This window comes from Erythrolamprus reginae, chromosome Z (assembly GCF_031021105.1).
Source record: "Erythrolamprus reginae isolate rEryReg1 chromosome Z, rEryReg1.hap1, whole genome shotgun sequence".
NCBI lineage: Eukaryota > Metazoa > Chordata > Lepidosauria > Squamata > Dipsadidae > Erythrolamprus > Erythrolamprus reginae.
Genome location: NC_091963.1, coordinates 113,270,560 through 113,295,035, shown reverse-complemented (window position 1 = coordinate 113,295,035; position 24,476 = coordinate 113,270,560). Strand labels below are relative to the sequence as shown.

The following is a 24,476-nucleotide window of genomic DNA, read 5'->3' as shown; positions in this document are numbered from 1 at the left end:
TGGATGTGTAGCTAGATGCCATACATGCTGGCATTGCGCTGGGCATGGGCGTGGGGCCGGAGCCTCCGTCCCGGTCCAGCCAGCAGGCAAGTGCCAGCCATGCAAGTGCCAGCCATGCAATTCCGGCATGTACGCCGTACAGCAACATGTCCAGCCGCCGCCGTTAGTGCCTCTGTCCTGGAGTTCTGGCTGGCAGCTGACCACCCTGCCGCCGCCCAGCAGCTACTTCCCGGGGCCACTGCTGCCGCCACCCTCCTGCTGCCACTGCCCTCCCTCCGGGCCCCAAAGCTCACGTGCTTCCGCCGCCAGGGAAGCTCCAGCCGGGCGGGGCGCTGCAGCTGCCGGAAAACTTGGAAGGTGCAAAGAAAAAACATTTTGCTCTTTGCACTCTCAGCAAAAAGTTGCAAGACCAGAAGCTGCGCTTCCTTCTTCGCAGCACACCTGACCATGTCTCGTGGCACACTAGTGGGCCGCGGCACACTGGTTGGGAAACACTTTCGTAGAGTATTCTGTTTCGAGTGGTAGAGTGAAGGGCTCTTCTGGTGAAGTACTGTTGGACATTTTCGAGGGTGTTGATCTTGTGGGCAATATTTAGATCATATTTAAGGCATCGTAGTTCTAGGCTTTCTAGACCCAGAATTGTCTAGTTTCGTAGGGTATTCTGTTTCAATTCTGATCTAGAAAGCCTAGAACTACGATGCCTTAAACATGATCTAAATATTGCCCACAAGATCATATGCTGCAACATCCTGCCTGTCAACGACTACTTCAGCTTCAACCGCAATAACACAAGAGCACACAACAGGTTCAAACTTAATATCAACCGCTCCAAACTTGAATGTAAAAAATATGACTTTAGCAATCGAGTTGTCGAAGCATGGAACTCCTTGGTGTCAACCCCCAACATTTTCCCCTTAGACTATCCACGATTGACCTCACCAGGTTCCTTAGAGGTCAGTAAGGGGTGAGCATAAGTGCACTAGTGTGCCTTCTGTCACCTGTCCAATTGCCCCTCCTATATTTTATATATCTTTTCTTCCATTCATATATCTTTTCCTCTATTCTTCATTTCTTCTATTCTATTCTCATATCTTTTCTTTTATCCTTTCTCTGATATTTACTACTACATGTTTTTATTCTCTTTAACTTTTAATTTGTATTGGACAAAATAAATAAAATAAACAAATAAATAAAATAACTTGACCAGATGAGTAGACATCTCCAGGTCTTCTAGGGCTCTCCACAATAATTAACATAATCAATGGCTTTCTTATAGTCAATAAAGTAGATGTGAATATTCATTTGATATTCTTGAGATTTTCTCATAATTCCGCATAGGTTTACAATATAGTCACAAATGCCACAATCCCCTTCTGAAGCCAGTATGAACATTTGGTATTTATTTATTTATTTATTTATTTATTTATTCATTCATTCATTCATTCATTCATTCATTCATTCATTTATTAGATTTGTATGCCGCTGCTCTCCGTAGATTTCGCTTTTGATGGTAAGTTCCAGACATTATTGTATAATCTCAAGAAGAATCTTGCTAGCCTGAAAGATGAAGACAACTGTGCTGTAACTGTAGCAATCCTAGGAGTTGACTTTCTTTAGCAATGGAACAAATACTGTTCCTCTTCAATTCTGTGGATGTATATTTATTTTCTATAGACCCAATCCCAAATACAAGACAGTAAGATCCAGTTCAGTCCAATCCCTTATTTTCTTACATCTAATAGATGAAATTTTGTTAAACTAAGGATTAAAGTACTAAATATATAAAGTATCCTGAGAGATAATAGGAAGTGGCTACTTTAAATTTCATCCCCCATCCAGCTTGGGGCAGTGCAGTTTCTTCATCTGGATTGCTTCCCGGGAAAGCTCCGAGTTGGCAAAATGCTTCACCTTCTGTGTTCAGGTACACATTCCATTACATTTCCCAGTTTTTCTGATATAATATTGTGATGGTTACGGGTGGTAGAGGCTTCAGCAATTCTGTGGGGATAATATCCACAATATCAATATTGTTATTTGGCAGTTGGCTCATTCCTATACAATGACTTCCTGAAGGTTGGCTAATTCTATTTTTGTTTCCCTTTTTTCATCATTGTGACAACTCAGGGATTCTTTGTTGCTGGCATGCAGCATAAACATACACTGTCTGATCTCCATTACACCATATTTTCCTGCTTCACTTTACCTTTTAGCTAATAATAAAGACGTGATTCAAGGTACAGCTACCACATCTAGGCCATGGAAACATAGATGATTGCTAGATGGTAGTGAATTTTTGACATGATTTTCTGCCATCTGGTAGTCCCTTGAAGTTTTGTAACACAGTTTGATAGTCTTAGGTTTGTATGATTTAGATATTGTGTGTATTTATCAATTTTGTTTGTAAATCATTATATTTCTTACCATGTTATGTAAACATATTGTAGCTTCCCTTAATGTCTTAGTAGACACCTGAGTAAGCAATGTGAAAGCATCAACATGTGCAATGTGAACCTGCAAAAATGGTGAAGCTACTTCCTCTTGTTTTGTTATTAGTTCACCATTGAAGCCATTTTGTGAATGGCAACCATTTTATGATCCACTAGATGCTTTTAACTTTCCAAATGTGCTCTGGCTCCAAAATGGTTGTTTACATGTTGCTTCATGGGTTAGTGTTATGTGTAAATATGGCCATTGTGCTTTATTGAATAAATGATTATTAAAAGAAACAGTGATGTGTGAAGCAAGTCGCAAAGTTAAATGGGTTATACAAAGAGAAAATTAAATGCATAAGGAACAACAGTTCATGCATGCAATATAATAAAGAGAAGCCTGTTTATACCAGTCATAGATGACAAATTGGCAGATTACTAATTTCTAAACAATATGGTGATAGAGTTTAAAAATGCTTAAAACTATTGAACTTTACCAATAAAATGTTCTAAGTTAATGAAGAAAAATTGGCTTAAGTTTATACAGATATAGTTTGAACATGTTTCCTCAGAATAAGTTTGAAGTTTGAACACGTTTCCTCAGAATAATAACTTTTAAGAAAGGGTATTACCACCTCAGAGGCATCTAGCAATGCATTCATCAACCCACTTCCTTTTTCTTTTTAAGCTCAAAAACAATCCAAAACAAAGCTCTTTAAAAACTGAGTTACCTTTGGTTCGTTGCAGCTGCTCATTTTCAAAAAGTCTTTGTCCTATTTATATTTATAAATATAAATATACCAGTTTTACCAGTAAAACTGGTAAAATACATGTTTTTCAATAAATGCATTACTTTGCTAAAGTTATTTGCTGCTGCTCTTAATCTATTTAAATCTAAAAATGTAGACTGCAAAGACTAAGAATTTCTATTCATGTCCAATGTTAAAAGCTTTGAGCATGTGTTACAAAGATACTTTCAAGATCTAAGATATTTAACTATGCAGGAACTCTGATATCAGAGATATTTGGAGCATGTACAAATACGTATAATTTAGATTTAGTATATACTGCTCTTATAAATTAAAATATATTAGGCATTGGATACATATTCCAAGAAAGGTCACTTGTATGTATGTATGTAACCTTGGCAACTTTAAGATTTTTGGACTTTTGGACTTCGACTTCCATTATACTTTTGCCAGCTATGCTGGCTGTGGCATTCTGGCAATTGAAGCCAATAAGTCTTAAAGTTGCCTAGCTGACCTTAGTTTACCCAGGAAACTAAGCAGAGTTAGATCTCATTAATGCTTGAGAACAGGAGCCACCAAAAAAGTCCCAACATGGTATATTAGGTAGAGAAATTGAAAAAACATCCCATACCGAATTGCAAAACCCTGGTGCATTGATACTCAGAAAATGTTGAGTGACAGAAAGCTCATCTCAAGGAAATCATTTATTTATTATTTATTTCATTTTGCAAAGCTCATCTACTCTGAAAGACTGGACAAGTTACATCATCTCTAAGAAATGTTGAATTTTTAAAAATGAGCCTCCACCACTGCCACCACCAAGTGTTGGTTATTTTTGAATTAGATTATTTGGTGGATCTGTTAGAGAATTTCCTTGAGTTGAGTTTTCTGTCACTCAACATTTTCTGAGTATCAATGCACCAGGGTTTTGCAATTCAGTATGGGGTGTTTTTTCAACTTCTCTACCTAATATACCATGTTGCGACTTTTTTGGTGGCTCCTTTTCTCAAGCATTAATGAGATCTAACTCTGCTTAGTTTATATATATATATATATATATATATATATATATATATATATATATATATATATATATATTTGTTTTCGTAAATTTTCACGGGTATATGTATGTAGATTGTTCTGAGTTCGGGTTTTGCCCTGTGTAATGTTTTGCATGTCTATGCGACGTTTCGGTGAAATCACATTCACCATCTTCAGGCTGGAGTTCCAATCTTTGTGTTGTTGTAAATGGAATATTCCATTTACAACAACACAAAGATTGGAACTCCAGCCTGAAGATGGTGAATGTGATTTCACCGAAACGTCGCATAGACATGCAAAACATTACACAGGGCAAAACCCGAACTCAGAACAATCTACATATATATATATATATATATATGGTATATATATATATATATGGTATATATATGGTATATATATGGTATATATATATATATATATATATATATATATATATATATATATATATGTAGATTGTTCTGAGTTCGGGTTTTGCCCTGTGTAATATTTTGCATGTCTATGCGACGTTTCGGTGAAATCACATTCACCATCATCAGGCTGAAGTTCCAAGCTTCGTGTTGTTGTAAAATGGAACAACACGAAGCTTGGAACTTCAGCCTGATGATGGTGAATGTGATTTCACCGAAACGTCGCATAGACATGAAAAATATTACACAGGGCAAAACCCGAACTCAGAACAATCTACATACATATACCCGTGAAAATTTACGAAAATATATATATATATATATATATGGGTTTCTTGTTTTTTAGACTTTTTAAATGTATTATTGTTATTTTAGATTCTAACTATTACCGTAGATTTGTCATTATATATTGTTTTTATCATTGCTGTAAGCCGCCCCGCGTCTACGGAGAGGGGCAGCATAAAAATCTAAATAATAATAATAATAATAATAATAATAATAATAATAATAGTAATAATCTCTCCAGAAGAACAAACTGGATTTCTAGCCAAGGAAACAGGACATATTCAGTCTCTGTTCTTGCAGAATTGTCTTTTTGCATGAATTTCCTGCTGTAATAAACAAGTTTAACCTGGTGATATTTAGAAAACATCCAGGATGTTAGGGTTTAATGCTAAAAAAACACACAATACTACACATCAAAACAAACAGGCACTTAAAAAGCAGGTTTTTTTAAAAAAAAAGCTGGGCCCTTTTATAATATTCTATGGAAGCTTCAATTTTCCGTGAAAATTGTGCAGGTTAGAGGCAGCAAAAATATACCCTTACTATCACTTTAGGTTAAATCAAGGCAACATTGATTTGGATTATAGTGATGAAGGAGGAAATGCTTCCCCCAAACAACTGAATCACAGCTGCATTTGTGACTCTCTCACAGGTGCCTGCTCAGCCTTTTCTGTTAGAGAAGGAGGGACTTGCAATTGTAAAGGAGACAAACAGGCCCTTCCCTTTCTTTGTACAGTCTGCTGAATCCTCTTGTTTCCTTTTTCCTTCAGCAACTGCTAATGGTAGAAGAAGCAATAAATCCTAGCAGATTTTGTTTTGGTTCATTTGTTGTTTTTTTAACTTTAGATTTGTCCCCAATGAAAGCTGCAGTAGATATCCTTCCTGAGGACATCCAGAAGCTCTTTGGAGGTAACTATGAAGTTCCTTTCAATAACTAGGCATTTCGCCAATAACTGTGAGGGAAATAAAGACCAAAAGACAGTGTCTTTAGCGAAAGAAATTTGAATACAGCTCCCCCTCGTCACACAATGTGGATTGTATATTACCTTATTTTCAACCATTAATTATTATTGAGGTATTGGTAGATTCAATCATTATCTAATGACGCGGTACCTCATGGTTGTCTTTTGTGAAAGTCAATTTTGCAGCAGGAACACCAACTTAAAATTGCTGCTTGATAAATAAATAAATAGGCATCTCGTATTTGAATGATGGATATTACAGAAATGGAACTTGGGCATGAGTAGGTTTAATAACCTACTTGCCTTTCGTAAACTTCTCAAAACCCACCTTTGTCGTCAGGCATGGGGGAATTGAGATATCTCCCCCGGGCCTATATAATTTATATATGGTATGTTTGTAGGTATGTCTGCTTAAAAATGGGTTTTCTAACTATTTTAAATTTTAAATTGTATATTATTAGATTTGTTATGAATTGTTTTATTGTGTTGTGAGCCGCCCCGAGTCCACGGAAAGGGGTGGCATACAAATAAATAAATAAATAAATAAATAAATAAATAAATAAATAAATAAATAAATAAATAAATAAATAAATAAATAAATAAATAAATAAATAAATAAATAAATAAATAAATAAATAAATAAATAAATAAATAAATAAATAAATAAATAAATAAATAAATAAAGTCAGTATAGAAGTCCAATTCCAAACCTTTGTTATAATAAAATCCTCAGATTACAATAGGATTTATTGCTAAGCGAGAGCATCAACCTCGTACTCCCTCTATTCAGGACAATACATATGGCTTCAAAGGAGATACAATCCATCTTATAGTGAAAAACTCTTTGACTACTATCATGTGCCTATTCAGTGAAGGCTAACTGGTGAAGGGCAACATTAGGACATTTGTATTTGTTTCTTGCAATGCTTTAAACCAGATTAGGAAAAATAGTTCTTTCAACAGAAGATGCAGGCAGCAAATTTAGTACTTCACGTGGCTTTTGTGCTTCTTTTTAAATTTCTTCTATTATGAAAAATCTACCCAATTCCTATGTTCTCTATTTCCAATTTCTAATATTTCTTAATCTTACTTTTTGAACAACAAGGAAAATAACTGCTTAAATTAGGACAACTGAATTATTATTTTAAAAGCAGTGGTTTCTTTCTGCCTTTTAATGGATTACTGTAATCAATTTAAATAAAGGGAAAAATTGTGGATTCTCTCTGTCCCAGGTTTTTTTCTTTTAAAAGAAAGGTAAAGATTTAGAAATTAAAATCTTTTAGCATTTTCTTTCCCACTTTTCTGTGGTAATACATAGATTAAGGTTTGTCTTCACTGGTTTATCAGTTAAAATTTTAATGCTGCATTGGAACTAAATTATAGATTAGGGGTGCAATCTGATAGTATAGGACTGAACAATGTGCTGGCAACATAGGTGACCTCACATCCTAAAACTGCAATAGCAGTGGATGAGTAAATTGCTTATTTTCAGATATTTTTTGCAGGATTTTTAATTAACCTTTAAACATGAAAAATATATTGTGGGATATCAAACCTCTGTTGAAAAAGGAAACACTCTTCTGGGAAAATTGGCAGTAATTTTTAGTCCTGTTTTGGTGATGTTACTTAACCTACTTAAGCTTTTTCTTGTGGTTTTCACATGCCTACAGATAATTCTTGACTTGCAATCATTCGTTTAACAATAGTTTAAAATTGTGATGTCCTTGGAAAAAAATGACTTTTCATGTTTTCACCTGACAATCATTTTTGATTGTCACACCAACCTTGTGGTCACATGATCACAATTTGGATACTTGACTGGCATTTAAGACCAGTGCAGTATCTTGTACTCACATGATTGTGATGTCTGATTTTTTTGGGGTAGATTTTTGCCAAAAAATACTCTTTGGTAAGATGGATTTGCTTAACAATCACTTAATGATTGTGGTGATTTGTTTAATATTCTCCAAAATAACAATTAGGTCTCTGACTCAACTTACAGCTCTTCCAATTTACAATGGAAAATCTGGTCCCAATTGTGGTTGTAAGTCAAGGAGTATTTTGTTTTTTAAATGTGATTTCTGGGTTGCCTGTGCTTGTTATATATGCTTTTTAGGAGTAGCTTCAATAGAATGCCAACATATTTGAAATTGGGGCAAATAGGGCTTTTCCTTATGACCACATTACACGCATTCCTTAATTCCTTTTTAATTCCTTTAATCTGATTGGCAGAAAAGTATGCTGACATATATTGCTTTTATTAATTGCCCAAACAATAAACCTAAAATGTTTGTTTAAGGATATTTAATATTGTTAGTTTAAGAATATTTAATCCAGAGTTGCCCTGTATTAGAATAGAATTAGAATAGAATAGAATTTTATTGGCCAAGTGTGATTGCACACACAAGGAATTTGTCTTTGATGCATAAGCTCTCAGCGTACATAAAAGAAAATATAGATTTGTCAAGAATCATGTGGTACAACACTTAATGATTGTCATAGGGGTCAAATAAGCAATGAAGAAACAATCAATATTAATAAAAATCTTAGGATACAAGCAACAAGTTACAGTCATACAATCCTAAGTGGTAGGAAAAGGATGATAGGAATGTTGAGAAAAGCTAGTAGAAATAGAAGTGCAGATTTAGTAAAAAGTCTGACAGTGTTGAGGGAATTATTTGTTTAGTAGAGTGATGGCGTTTGGGAAAAAACTGTTTTTGCGTCTAGATGTCTTGGTGTGCAGTGCTCTGTAGTGATGTTTTGAGGGTAGGAGTTGAAACAGTTTGTGTCCAGGATGCGAGGAGTCAATAAATATTTTCTCCGCCCTCTTTTTGACTTGTGCAGTATACAAGTCCTCAATGGAAGGCAGGTTGGCAGCAATTGTTTTTTTCTGCAGTTCTGATTATCCTCTGAAGTCTGTGTCAGTCCTGTTGGGTTGCAGCACCAAACCAGACACTTATAGAGGTGCAGATGACAGACTCAATGATTCCTCTGTAGAACTGTATCAGCAGCTCCTTGGGCAGTTTGAGCTTCCTGAGCTGGGGCAGAAAGAACATTCTTTGTTGTGCTTTTTTGATGATGTTTTTGATGTTAGGTGACCATTTTAGGTCTTAAGACATGATAGAACCTAGAAATTTGAAGGTCTCTTATAATAAGATGGGCAGTTGATATATTTGATAAATGAATAACAATGGTAGAAGACCAATGTTCTTCCTTTAGATAGAATGCATTTTTAAAACAAATTGAGACTTTTTCAGGGGCTGCCACTGAATTCAGTGAGATCCAGTGGTGCGTTGCTTTGGTTCGCCCCAGTTCGGGTGACACCTGTAGCGGCAGCAGTGGGAGGCTCCGCCCACCCACCGCCCACATCATCACAGGCAAACTGTGAATGCACAGAAGGGCCACATACCAGCAAAGCGAGTGCACACGTGTTCGCAGTTCCAAAACAGTAGCAAAAGTAAGTGAAAGCCACTACTAGTAAGATCAGTGTAGCAAATTCCTATATACTGGAGTTTGTTAGAAGGGAGGCACTTGTGTAATCCCCTCCCTCCTTACTGTTCTGCCGACGTGTTTCAACCGCCTGTAATTACAGGGTAATTAGTCCAGGAAGACACATACCACACGATAAAAGGAAAACCCAAAAGTTTTTATAAACAGAAAAACAGAAACAGCTCCCTTTTTAAATGTCAAAGGGATTTTCTGGTACACACAAGGCACAGGTTAAATGCAGTCCAATTGCTCACCCAATAACTGGGAAATTGAGTCCAATTCTAAAGTCCAGAGAGTCCACACACAATCTTGAACAGCACAAAAACCATGATCTTGATGAAACAATGAATCAGATAAACTGCCACAAGGCTAAACCAGCACACTGTTCTTTTTATCTGTAGCACTAATTACAGCAGTTTCACCCAACCATAGGTGGCCTCATTTTCTCTTGTAATAATCCTTCAGTTGTTGTCTCCTATGCATCACTCTACGCATGCATGGATGTGTAATTAGTTCTTGTTCAGAATCCAAGGATGATACAGATGATTGATCTCCTCCTGGGCTGTCTGCCAAACTCCCCTCTTCCCTGTCACTCACGCTTCCTTGGTCAGAGGAGGATTCCATTGGGAGCAAAACAGGCCTGCGGCATGTGGCTGTTTTCCCCACATCTACCTGCACATTCCTTGGGGAAGGAGCTGGGCCAGAGCTAACCACAACACTTACCAAAGTTCATTACTGAATATCTTGTAGCTGGACTGTAATTGGGCGGTCATTTGCTATTTCAAATCCAAAAGCAGAATGATTTGAGCCAACTTTATACATGGATTTTAGTCTGTAATATACTTGAGATATTATGGAAACTGATTCTAATGCAGCCATTTGGTCTACCAAAGGCCCTGAAACAAATCCAGATGTCAACTTTGGCCCCACATCAAGCGAACAATATCATCACAGGTCCCAACAAGAACATAAATGGTTTGAGGTGGCAGATGTCATCATTTGGTAATAATGCATCTCTACAGGACATATAAGACAATTTTGCTCAAAAGAATTAATGGACACAAGTTCATATCAGGACACATCTTCTCAAAATAAGGGCAAAGTGGTATTGGGGCATTTTAACCTTCCTGGAAGCTCTCTTGCACATTTTAAAGTGATCAATTTGGAAAAATGAGATTTTAACGGCACCATTAATAGAAAGGTTGCTGAACTCACATACATTAAAGTGTTTTAGGCTGAAAAGGTCTCAACAAATAATGAGTTTTTAACTGAGAAGATAACATATAATCTGCCTCACATATAACCTTTATCTGCATAATCAACCTATCTCCATTTCCTTTCCGCAACTGTTCCCAATTTAAATTCTACATTAGTCAAGCCACCACCAAGAATCTGATAACTTTTAGTAACATTTATTAGTTGGAAAAAGTGTTTTTGGATTCCTTCAAAGACAGGAAAGATATATGCATTCCATTATTTTGCCGTATATAAATTGCCTGCATAAATTCATATAAAAACAATAACGAAGCATTTCATTCATTGATTGTGTATATGTGTAATTAAATGCTGCAATGCACCTAATATTAACTTATCTAATCTTACAACAATTTCAGAATGCTTATGCATTTATTTTATTAATAATGTAACATAACTGTATATTTGGGTCACTGACAGCTATATGACAACAGACTTAAAAGTTTACAATAATAATGGTAACCTATGAACCTATGAATATAATAATAATAATAATAATAATAATAATAATAATAATAATAATAATAATTTATTAGATTTGTATGCCACCCCTCTCTGAAGACTTGGGGCGGCTCACAACATAACAATAATACAATACATTACAAATCTAATAATAAAATTTAAAAGTCAATTAAAAAAACATTCATAAACATAACCAGTGTCATAACATCACCAACTACACATTCGTACACATTCAACCCAGTTCATCATACAACAGAGGTCAGAAAACACAACAAAGGGGGGAAGTAATCATCCCCACGCCTGGTGACAGAGGTGAGTCTTCAGCATTTTACAGAAGACAAGAAGGGTGGGGGCTGTTCAAATCTCTGGAGGGAGTTGATTCCAGAGGGCTGAGGCCGCCACAGAGAAGGCTCTTCCCCTGGGCCCCACCAACTGACATTGTTTAGTCGATGGGACCCGGAGAAGGCCAACTCTGTGGGACCTAATCGGCCGCTGGGATTCATGCGTCAGAAGGCGGTCTCGTAGGTATTCTGGTCCGATGCCATGGAGGACTTTATAGGTCATAACCAACACTTTGAATTGTGACTGGAAACTGATCGGCAGCCAGTGCAGGACGCAGAGTGTTGATGAAACATGGGCATACCTAGGGAAGCCCATGATTGCTCTTGCAGCTGCATTCTGCACGATCTGAAGTTTCTGAACACTTTTCAGAGGTAGCCCCTTGTAGAGAGCGTTGCAGTAGTTGAGCCTTGAGGTGATGAGGGCACGAGTGACTGTGAGTAGTGACTCCCTGTCCAAGTAGGGCTACAACTGGTGCACGAGGTGAATATTCTATAATATCCTATGGTGCACCATAATATTCTATGATCCAAACAAAAAAACCTAAAACAAACTATAGCAGTATCAATAATATGACATAACTATGAGTTAAGGACAATAGGGCAGATATAAGCTACCTAAGTCTGATTACTTCTAACAATCACTTATCTACACTGCTGCATAAAGCAGTAACATAATGTGTTAGAAATATAATTAGAAAGTGATATGGTGACATAAAATTGTCCTGTATAGTCAGGCAATTTATAAGTACAGTAATGGAAAAAAGAAGAGTTTTAACAAGTATCTCTAAAACAAACAATATAGGGGGATACTCTCTACATGGGGCTACCTTTGAAAAGTGTTTGGAAACTTCAGATCATGCAGAATGCGGCCACATGAGCAATCAGGGGCCTTCCCAGATACACCCATATCTCATCAATACTCCACGGCCTGCACTGGCTGCCGATCAATTTCCGGTTGCAAGTGTTTGTTATGACCTATAAAGCCCTATATGGCATCAGACCAGAATACCTCTGGGACTGTCTTCTGCCGCACGAATCCCAGTAGCCAATTAGGTCCCACAGAGTTGGCCTTCTCTGGGTCCCGTCAATGAAACAATATCGTCTGGCAGGATCCAGGGGAAGAGCCTTCTCTGTGGTGGCCCCACCCCTCTGGAATCAATTCCCCCCGGAGATTAAAACTGCCACCACCCTCCTCGCCTTTCGTAAGTCGTTGAAAACTCACATTTGTCACCAGGCATGGGGAAATTGACATATGCCCCAACTGTCAAGGTTTGTGTATGGTTTGATTGGAGTGTGTGATTATTTTACTATAATCACTTTAAATTGTTCTTTTTAAAATCGGATTTGTACACTGTTTATTTTGTTGTGAGCTACTCCAAGTCTTCAGAAAGGGGCGGCATACAAATCCAATAATTTTTTTAAAAATTATTAGATTTGTATGCCGCCCTTCTCCACAGACTCGGGGCGGCTCACAACAATAATAAAACAATATACAGAGAACAAATCTAATATTTAAAATCTAAAAACCAATTATTTAAAAGAACATACAACACAAGCATACCATACATAAAACTATATAGGCCTGGGGGAAAATGTCTCAATTCCCCCATGCCTGACGGCAGAGGTGGGTTTTAAGGAGTTTGCAAAAGACAAGGAGGGTGGGGGCAATTCTAATCTCTGGGGGGAGCTGGTTCCAGAGGGTCAGGGCCACCACAGAGAAGGCTCTTCCCCTGGGTCCCGCCAGACGACATTGTTTTGTCGACTCTGTGTGACCTAACCAGTCACTGGGATTCGTGCGGCAGAAGGCGACCTCGGAGATATTCCTATTATTGTTATTGTTATTGTTGTTTTACTGTTACTGTTGTTGTTGTTATTATTATTATTATTATTATTATTATTATTATTATTATTATACGCTGGATGGTTTCATTTTTTGCAAGGTGCATTTATTTAAAAGGAGAGGAAATAGTGGTGTAACACTGCTTAATGCTTATTCATTTCTGTTTCTTCATCGTTCTGAGCCAAGCTTCTTTTACGGTTGTATAAACTATAACCTTCCATCTTGCAGAATTTATCTAAACCAAGCCATTTGCAGCATCAAGAAGAAAAAGGGAGGCAGGGAGGGAGGGAAGGAGGGAGGGAAGGAGAGAGAAAGGAAGAAAGGAAGAAAAGTGAGAAATGGGTTTGATCAGAAGGTTGGTGATCTTGGCCATCTAGCTCAGGTTCCATGGGCTGAATTCAGCCTATGATGTGGTTGGATCCATCCCATGGGACTGTCCTAGAAAATGTAAGGGACTGGCCTGCGTGGCTTCAGCCCAGTCTACCCAATGCAAAAAGGAAACATCAGTCAATGTGGTTTCGGCCTGGTCTACTCAATGCAAAGTGGAAGCATGCCAACAATTTGGAGAGTGGCGACAACCTGTCCATGTCCATCCAGTCAGCCACTCCCACCCAGTCAGCCATGCCTACCGAGGGCCCTGAGGTCAACAACAGTTCTGATGCATCCCTCAAAACTTAAATTGAGTTTGACACCCCTGATCTAGCTGCTCATCAAACAGGACATGTCTAATCTTGTAAAATATGCTTAACACAAATAAACAATTTTATCAATAGACCTCAACTATTACTATGTATATTATCATTCATCCATTTAAGAATTTTAATTATAATAGTGAAATGTATTACAAACTAAATTTAAAGAAAAAAGAATAGAAAGAGGGAAAATGCAAAAAAGAAGAAGAAAAAATAGCGACAAATAAAAATATAATAAAGGGAAAGAAAAGATATAAATTACTGAATTAGCCTGCTCTAGCATCCCATTCTGAAATAATGAAATGGCTTATCTTTACTTAAAAAGCCAAATAGAATATATTTCCTAAGAAAAACTATTGTTTTTTTCTAATTCATTCCAAAAATCTATAAAAGTTTCAATATTTCAATTTTATCTGGATCCTTAATCCATTTATAATTTTCTGATATTAAAATATTACAGATGATGGTATAATGATTTATAAATAAGGGATTTGTGACACAAGGCCTTAGAGAAGGTATAACATTTATTTTTGTTAGTATTTGGTCTTCTGAATGCTAACCAAACAACTTTACAAAGATACATGTTGAAGGAAATAGGACCTTCAATAACTTAACTTATAACTTATAACTTTTAAATTTTACATTTATCCTCACTCCCTTTTTAAGTTATATTCAGATAAGAGTTAGACCATAACTTTGAACTTGAACACTATCCTATAGTCTGTTTGCAATGCTAGCAGAACATCTCTGGATATGTGTATATACAAGTGATAAGCAAGTTTCTAAAAATTAATAACAGTGTCACTTAGTCTCCTCTGATGCTTACACCCACTCCATGGTATTGATTTAACTCCCCTTCTTCATCTCATTTGTCTACCTGTTTAAGTTAATTTTGATTTTTTTATTTAATTGGCATAATTAAGTTTCTTCTCATTGTTTTTTCTCAATATTTTCTATGGCAGGAAAGTTTTAGATTGCTACCACACTGTGAGCGTGGCTTATTTTGTGGGTGTGGCTTGCCAGCCATGTGACCAGTTGAAAGTGGCTTAACAATCATGTGAATGGGGGTGGTTTAAAGGTCATGTGACTGGCTTAAAGGTGGCCAACTTTGTCACTCAGGTCAAGGGTTTGCATTAGGGTTAGGGTGCCTGGCCTCTCCTCGCCTCAAAGAGATACAGTTTCCCTATCTATTTACTATTACTGAACATCCAAAATATGCTATTTAATTTTATGTATATATGCCATATGGGTACATACATATTATACACAGGCCCACAAAAGTATACATTATCTGCTATATAAACTGTACGTGTATGTACACACACACACACACGCACACACACGCACACAAAGCTCTTCTAAAATTATAAATATTCAACCTCATTTACTGTGTGATAAAAAACATACCCAGAGCCCAGAAGGAAAAAAAAAGAAAAAAGTTCAAACTTTTTCTATGGGTTTTGCGTACCTGACCATACCCGTAGGAGCCCATCACTGCCACTATAGTGTTAACAAAAATTTCCAGTTGGCTTATCCAGTGTTGCAAGGATTTAGTCAGAAAAGATTTTAAGGAGTTGCTTTTATAACTTGAACACAAATATTTGATGACCATATTTGTGAATTAGTGAGACGAAAGCTGCAGAAGTTTGTGGAAATTCTTGTTAGTTCATATGTTCCAAAGTTGAAACAAGAAATTAAAAACAGCTTTTAAAAAGATTTTTTTAACTCAAATATAAGTTTCAAAATTTTGGGCTCTAACTTAGAAACACTTTTTCTTCTTCTTACTGAATTATCTTCCCCATCTGAATATGTGGTCTTCTTTTCCTTTTTAAGATGGAGGATGTGATACTGTCAACTCATTTCATTTCGCTTCTTTTTAATGTTCAGTGCTTTATTGTTTTGAGCTGACATTTCTCGTAAACAGCTCATTTTCGGCACCTGCCACCTTTCCTTTAGCTTAGATTATTTTCTTGTTAGCTGACTCTTTTTAATTGAAGTCTTCAGATCTCCTTCTAAAGAAGGGGTCTTCTTTTCCTGACAAGTAGAGCAGGCTATGAATGGAGATTAATTGCATGTCATGCTCTCCTATTATCAAACTTGCTGCATTTTTTACAACCCAGAAAGTCTCTAGGCCTTCCAATAGCGAAGACACATTCTATTAATATAAGCTAGAAAAACAGGCTGCAGTGTCAACTACCACGTCTTACATGTCATCAGAAGTAATCATATTGTTTAGAAAACATAGATCAGAAATATAGAAGTTGGATTGTCAAGTGCTTCATCTACATTTATATATGTTCATTTGTAAGTAAGAGTGTGTTACTTTACAACACCATCAGAATAATAATAAGAAATTAATTCATAAAAGAATAATTACTAAGGCTTGAGGCTGCATGGAAAACTACTTCCTAATCTTGGCAGGTGTGAGGGAGACAAGCTGTGTTTATTCAGTGCTGAAAGAAATTTATTTAGTAAACATACTTAAAAATATTTTTAGTACATCAGGTTTTAGCTCTAATATCCTCTGGCTAACAATAAACTAGGGCTAATCTGAAATGCAGTTTTTAAACTGGAAGTCCAGAATACCTTTTTCATTGGATTTTTAAACGTAAAATTCTGTCTCTTTCCAACTTTATATTTAAATAGAATATTCTAGTTGTAATTATATGATAGCTATTTTATTTTATTTTTAAATTTGTCTAACCCTTCCCTCCCCATCTCAACATTTTAAAAATGTATTGATATTAAGACATATAAATTTAGGCTGGATAAGGCTGCTTTTGTCTTTCTTTGTTTGTCTCCTTCCCTGGGAAATGTTGACATCTGAACTTGTTCACTTGTACAGTAGTACCTATAGATACGAGCTGCTCTACATGCGAGTATTTCAAGATATGAGCCACGAGGGGAGAGACATTTCTGTTCTATTCCCGAGCTCAAATTCGGGATATGAGCCGAGCGTCCACTAGGTGGCGCAAGAATCCTTGCTTTTGGCTATTTATTTATTTATTTATTTATTATTTATTTATTTATTCATTCATTCATTCATTCATTCATTCATTCATTCATTCATTCATTTATTCATTTATTTATTTATTTATTTATTTATTTGTATGCCGCCCCTCTCTGGAGACTCGGGGCGGCTAACAGCAACAATAAAGCAGTGTACAATAGTAGTCTGATGTTAGAAACAATTAAAAACCCATTAATATAAAAAACCCAAACATACATACATACCATGCATAGAATTGTAAAGGCCTAGGGGGAAGAGGGTCTCAATTCCCCCATGCCTGACGGCAGAGGTGGGTTTTAAGCAGCTTATGAAAGGCAAGGAGGGTGGGGGCAATTCTAATCTCTGGGGGGAGTTGGTTCCAGAGGGCCGGGGCCGCCACAGAGAAGGCTCTTCCCCTGGGTCCCGCCAAGCGACATTCTTTAGTTGACGGGACCCGGAGAAGATCCACTCTGTGGGACTTAACTGGTCGCTGGGATTCGTGCAGCAGAAGGCGGTCCCTGAGATAATCTGGTCCGTTGCCATGAAGGGCTTTATAGGTCATAACCAACACTTTGAATTGTGATCGGAAACTGGGAAAGCCCATGATTGCTCTCGCAGCTGCATTTTGCACGATCTGAAGTTTCCGAACATTTTTCAAAGGTAGCCCCATGTAGAGAGCAGGTTATCTCAGAGGGGAAAAATAACTTGTTCCATATACGAGTTGCCTCGAGATACAAGCTCCCTTATGGAACAAATTATGCTCATATCTAGGGGTACTACTGTATTGTCTTTTCTGGATATTTTATAAGATCACAGATGTGCAGTAAAAATAAAGTAATTCAATTTTTTACTGTTTATGTACCACTCTTCCTAGTCTACTCTTAATATTTTTGTTTAGGCATCCTATCTCATTTCCTATGAACATGACTGATATCTGTAGAAATGTAAGGGAAAAGTTGTGCATTGAAGAAATTTGCAGAAGTGATTGGCATTTTTATTACATTCCATTCTATTGTTGATCTAATATAACACAGGAATTATAATTAATTGTGTACTTTTGGCTTTTTTTATCAGTACAAAAAGTTTAGATTTATCAAGGAATAAGCCATGTCATCCCTTTATATGTACATTTGGTGGTGCAAAACAGTTATAGTATATGATCATATGTGATGAAGTGGTTGAGATTTATTTATTTATTTATTAGATTTGTATGCCGCCCCTCTCCGTAGACTCGAGGCGGCTCACAGCAATAATAAAGACAATGTAAAACAAATCTAATAATTTAAAAAACACTAAAAACCCCATTATTAAAAACAAACATACACACAAACATACCATGTATAAACTGTATAGGTCCGGGAGAGATGTCTGAGTTCCCCCATGCCTGACGGCAAAGGTGGGTTTTAAGAAGTTTACGAAAGGCAAGGAGGGTGGGGGCAGTTCTAATCTCTGGGGGGAGCTGGTTCCAGAGGGTGGGGGCCGCCACAGAGAAGGCTCTTCCCCTGGGTCCCGCCAAACAACATTGTTTAGTCGACGGGACCCGGAGAAGGCCAACTCTGTGGGACCTAACCGGTCGCTGGGATTTGTGCGGCAGAAGGCGGTCCCGGAGATATTCTGGTCTGATGCCATAAAGGGTTTTATAGGTCATAGTAACCAACACTTTGAATTGTGACCGGAAACTGATCAGCAACCAATACAGACTGCAGAGTGTTGTTGTAACATGGGCATACCCGCACGATCTGAAGTTTCCGAACACTTTTCAAAGGTAATAATAAATAATAATTTATTAGATTTGTATGCCGCCCCTCTCCGAAGACTCGGGGCGGCTCACAACACGATAAAAACAGTATTATACAGGCACAAATCTAATATTAAAAAAAAACAAAAAACTAACTACATGGTAGCCCCATGTAGAGAGCATTACAGTAGTCGAGATGGTTCTCAAACTCATGTCCAGTAAATAAAATAAGTAAGAAGAAAGTTTCTACTTTTCCCTCCATTTGGGAGCGTTCTTTTTTTAAAAATATGATTGATTACTTAATTCAAGAAATATAGAATTTTTGTGGCTTTTATAAATCATAACAAGAAACCAGTTTTCTAACTTGCTTTCCTTTATTTATTAATAGATTTAGGCATTATTATTATTATTTTGTCTCTGAATGGCCATTCACATTTAATTTATTTTATATGAGTTAGGTTATGTTTATTTGTCCTCCGTTTAATAATTTTTTGCATATTGTTTACATCTGAATAAATTATAATTATTTTTTCTTTGCAATCTTTTCCGCAACAGACGTTGAAGATTATCTGGAAAACCTACAGAGTGAGAGCCTTAGTGCTAGAGCACGGGTACAGAGAGATGAAATCCTATTTGATATTGAACAACTTAAAGAGAGGTATGTTAATCTGCATGTAATTCTCAGGAGAGCAATTTCTATGAGGGGAAGAGGACATTGTCTTTACTGTTTTCACAATTATTTCTGGCAAGTTCATTAATTCACTCTCCTGTGCCTGACATATCAAAAAAAGATTGCTTCCATTGAGGCAATCAGGAGCTAACAATCTGATTGCCTTTTTCTAAAGGTCTTTTGTGTTTTCCAACCTGTGAGAGCTAAACTAGCATGATCAAACTATATGAGCAATATATAACATGACCCCAATATATAAAAGTCATCAAAATACATTTTTAATAATAAAATATGGCTGCATGAGGAATGTATGATCCTCTCCCCTATTGAAATTTAATTTCCTGAAGTTTGCTTCCTCTTTTCAAGCAGTCTTTAATACCGAGAGTGTCTTTGGATGAGAGAATTGTCTATAGATGAGAGAAAACTTGAAAAGTCATCCTTATATATGTTTTTCTTATGGTTACTGTACATTAAATCCATACTTAAATGTATAAAATGTATCTCCTATGTTCAGAAATACTTTGGGTTTTAAAATAGAAGAGAGATAGGTAAGCTTGTTGTCCTCAGGATACTTTTGACTTCAACATCTACTATGTAACTTGCATGGCAAGGACAAGTAGTTTGAAAAACATCTTTCTTTGGTATATAACATGTATGGGAAATGCTGCATACTGTATGCCCCAGCTTTATTTTTATCTGTTTCATAGAACATCTCCCACTGAGATGTTACTGCTTTTAACTTTATATGACTGGTAATATTCTTAAAACAACTTTCTTTCCAAATAAACTCTGATTTGCCATCTCTGGGTTATGTATTTTCTTTTGGAATGATAGGGTTCTAACCCAAGTCTTAAGTTTGCACTTATGTATGTTCTTCTTTGAGGAGGTCCTAGAATGCAACTAGGAATTATAGGTTGATAGCTATGAGAGAAAGGAAAGACAATTGGACAGGGGACGAAAGGCACACCAGTGCACTTATGTACACCCCCTTACTGGCCTCTTAGGAACCTGGAGAGGTCAATCGTGGAGAGTCTAAGGGAGAAATGTTGGGGGTTAGGGGTTGGCACAATTGAGTCCAGTAATGAGTTCCACGCTTCGATAACTCGATTGTTGAAATCATATTTTTTACAGTCAAGTTTGGAGCGGTTCGTATTAAGTTTGAATCTGTTGCGTGCTCTTGTGTTGTTGCGGTTGAAGCTGAAGTAGTCATTGATGAAGCTGAAGTAGTCATTGATATATGTATATATATATATAAAAGTTATATATATATATATATATATATATATATATATATATATATATATATATATATATATGTAGATTGTTCGAAAACAAATATATATATATATAAAAGTTCCCAATAAGGAGGTTGTGAGTTCAATTCTAAGTAGAGGCAGATGTAGGATCTCCTGCTTGGGCAGGAGGTTGGACTAGATGACCTGCAAGGTCCTTTCTGTTATGTATCCATGTAAATGGTGTATGTAAATAGTTATATGCTAATACTCATTTAAACCAGTTCATTTGCATACCCGGCTGCTGATTGGCTAACCAGTGAGCGGGAAAATCCAAACGGCAAGCCCTTTAAATAAGGAAACCACGCCGCACGCCTTGTTACTCTTGCTACAACTTAATTGTATCCATTCTGTTTATTACTTGGTAATGCCAGCTGATTCCTAATAAAAACGAATCAGGCCAGATCATGTCTTGCTCATTATTCTGATCTAACACTTTCCAACTCTGTTAATTTGTTAAAATTATTACTTTTGAATGGTGGTGTCTTCAAAATGCTTTTGTGCTCCAAAGTATAAGAAATTAAGTATTCCAGAAAGCAAGAGTATAGTGAATGTGCTATTTATTTCAAAGAACTAGGCTAGTTAATAAATTTGAAGAGTTGTTAAAACTATTGGCAATACTAGGATTTCATAAGCTATTCGATATTGTCATCTTGTGGAACAATAAATGGAAGTTAAAAGAAGGATGTATCTATTTCCACAAAGAAGTTTTTAAAATTTTAAATATTTAAAAAGCTCAAATTTGGAGCAATGTTTACATTCAAAGTTTCTACAAAGTGAAATTTACAGTAGCTCTCTGTTTGAAGAATAACATCAGGCAGAACTGTGGAATAAGTAAAAAGAATGTGTAGCCATGGAAATAATACAAATTTAGAATGCTTGCATATTTTTGTCATTTGCTCTATTTGCCTTAAGCAGCAAGTCAAATGTATGCACAGTAGAAATATAAATTTTTATTTCAACCATGGTTTATTATTTGTGCTATCACTTGTGTCCTGTACTGTGCTTACTCTTTTTTGAATGCATTTCTCATTTGTCACAGTGAAGTTTGAACTTACATAGCATATTATAGCTGAATTCAATTTTATAGTAGGAATGTATCCAAAATCTTTAACAATATTAATGTATTGGTTGTTAAGCTATTGACATTAGTGAACAATTAATGAGATAAGCCACTGAAGTTTTTTTAGTGATTGCAAGAGCAATCTGAGGTAATTTAAGGAAGCTTTCATCGACAAATGGAAGTCTAATTTAGTGACAATGTTTTTCTCCCCCTAAGATTTCTTCAGCCTCCCGTATCTCTTCAGAGCTATAAAGATTAGACATCTGATATTTTGAAATTACAATATATTTCCTTGTGGAACTGTGTGCAAATATTGCATTTTATGTTTGACTAGCATAGCCATGTGACATCTCTAAATGTGGCACAGGAGAAGGAGGAAGGTAGGCCTGTTATTGTAATGAGCTGTCTAACAGACTCCAGGTATATGGACGATGGAACAAGCCTTTTACACAAGAGAATTGGACTGTTACAAAAAAAAATCCTTAGTTGAGGACAGGGGGAAACATATATCAAGAAAGTAACTCCACCTTTATGTTGCTGCATATAAACTGAGATGGAGAACTGCTTTGGAAGGTTTTCAAAATTCCATTATATTTGCTCTAGTGGCAAATACCTGTAGCTCAGGTGTAGAATGAGCCTAAAGGTTCATTCTCCAAGCTGGTGGGTTGGTTTCTGAATGTTTCATTACGAGGTTAGGTAATATCTTCAATGGGGTTTAGAGGATGTCAGTGTCAGTCTGCTGTTTGTTTGTTTGTTTATTTGTTTATTTATTTATATTAGATTTCTATGCCACCCTTCTCACAGTGACTCAGAGTGACGTACAATATTATAAATGCAACAATATAATTTTTAAAAATCTAATTTACTTTACAAGAATGATACAAAATGCTAAAAGTATTAAAATCCCATATGTAGACATACACATTCATCAGATTCACTCATTCATTATATCAGGTGGAAACAATCTCATTGCTCACGGCCTCCATGCCCACTGGCAGAGATGGGTCTTCAGAGCTTTATGAAAGACCAGGATGGAGGGAGTGGTATGTACCTCCAGGGGGAGTTCGTTCCAGAGGGCCGGGGCTGCCACAGAAAAGGCTCTTTCCCTAGGTCCTGCCAGACAACATTGTCTGGCCGACAGAATCTGGAAAAAGCCAATACTATGGGACATAACCGGCCTCTGGGATACATGAGGTAGAAGACAGTCCCGAAGGTAGTTTGTTCCTAAGCCGAACTACCTTGGCTAGTCTAAGTTTATAAGAGCTTAGATGTGAAGGGCTCAGCACTGATCTTCAACCAGCTCAAGCAATCCTCTCCTCATACACATCAGCAGTTTCACCTCTCAACAACCCTCACCTGAAGTAATCTCCTTATCACATGATCCATCACAAGAATCACTGCTGATTCATCATAAGACCTGTCATCATAAGACTCTCAATTGACACACCCACACCTAAGCCCTTATAAACAGAACACTGAATCCCCTAACTCTGGTGAAGATGTTACGTAGCCTGGTAATGGAACTGACTATAATGAATAAAAACTTATTTTTTTTTTTAAAAAAAAGAAAGTTCACATCCCTTGTTCCGTACTCATAAACATGTTACGTTGCCCACTCAGATAGTGACAGCATGGCAAATCCTCCTTCTGCTTCCGCCCAGGTGGGTGGGCCTAGGATGGCCTTGAACCACTCAAAAGGATGCTTTGTAGCTGCATTGGCTCCCTCATGAAAATCGCCCTTCCCAAGTTCCTATAAATATCAGGCCTTCTACAGATAGTGTGGCAGGTTGTTAATTTATCACTAACTTCTGCACCGGCTTGACATACAGATTGCATCTTGTTGAGGCTGGGGGGCGGGGCCAGGCATGGAGAGTGATATCGAGTTGGCCATGCTCACCCAACCACATGACCACCTAGTCACACCTACCTAGCCACGCCCACAGAACCTATTGTTAAATTATTTGAATCCCACCATTGACTATAAGCTTCAGTGCATGATCATCTTTTTGACAGAATTTATTAATTCAATAGATTGGAAAAATACTATGGACATAGTGTAGCTTAATTCTGGCAAATAACCAAGCAAATGATATTCTCATTTTTCTTCTTCTGTTCAGTCATGTCCAATTCAATGACCTTTGCGATTACATCACAAGCAACTGTGTCCTCTTCGCCAACGATGTAAAACTCTTCAACACCACCGATAACACAACTACTCTCCAAAAAGACCTGAACTCTGTTTCTGAGTGGTCCAACACATGGCAACTCCAAATCTCAACTAGCAAATGCTCTGTCCTACACATTGGGAAGAAGAATCTGAATTCCAAATACGAACTGAATAATCAAATTATCACAGATAATCCCCACTCGGTTAAAGACCTCAGTATACTAATAACAAAAAATTTAAGTGCCAAAGCCCACTGCAACAACATCGCCAAGAAGGCTTCAAGAGTTGTAAACCTAATCCTACTTAGCTTCTGCTCTGGCAATCTTACACTACTTACCAGAGCTTACAAAACTTTCGCCAGAACCATCCTCGAATACAGCTCATCCGTTTGGAACCCATATCGCATCTCAGACATCAACACCCTTGAAAATGTCCAAAGATACTTCACCAGAAGAGCCCTTCACTCCTCCACTCGAAACAGAATACCCTACGAGACTAGACTTTCAATCCTGGGCCCAGAAAGCCTAGAACTAAGATGCCTTAAACAAGATCTAAGTATTGCCCACAAGATCATATGCTGCAACGTCCTGCCTGTTGGCGACT

The 24,476-nt window shown here is 36.9% G+C and overlaps 1 protein-coding gene across 3 annotated transcripts in view; it reads left to right on the top strand.

Moving 5' to 3' along the window:
• The first annotated feature begins 1,847 nt into the window (after window positions 1-1,847).
• Window positions 1,848-24,476, top strand: part of SKAP1 (src kinase associated phosphoprotein 1) — a 520,763-nt gene continuing 498,134 nt past the window's right edge. For 2 of the 3 annotated variants that reach the window (XM_070766916.1, XM_070766918.1), the window contains exons 1-3: window positions 1,848-1,921; window positions 5,761-5,823; window positions 19,237-19,339. In XM_070766916.1, the coding sequence (XP_070623017.1) occupies window positions 1,900-1,921; window positions 5,761-5,823; window positions 19,237-19,339 (188 nt within the window). In that variant the 5' untranslated portion in view covers window positions 1,848-1,899. Of the gene's footprint in view, window positions 1,922-5,678; window positions 5,824-19,236; window positions 19,340-24,476 lie in introns of those variants that run through there. The other variant, XM_070766917.1, reaches the window with a different exon arrangement.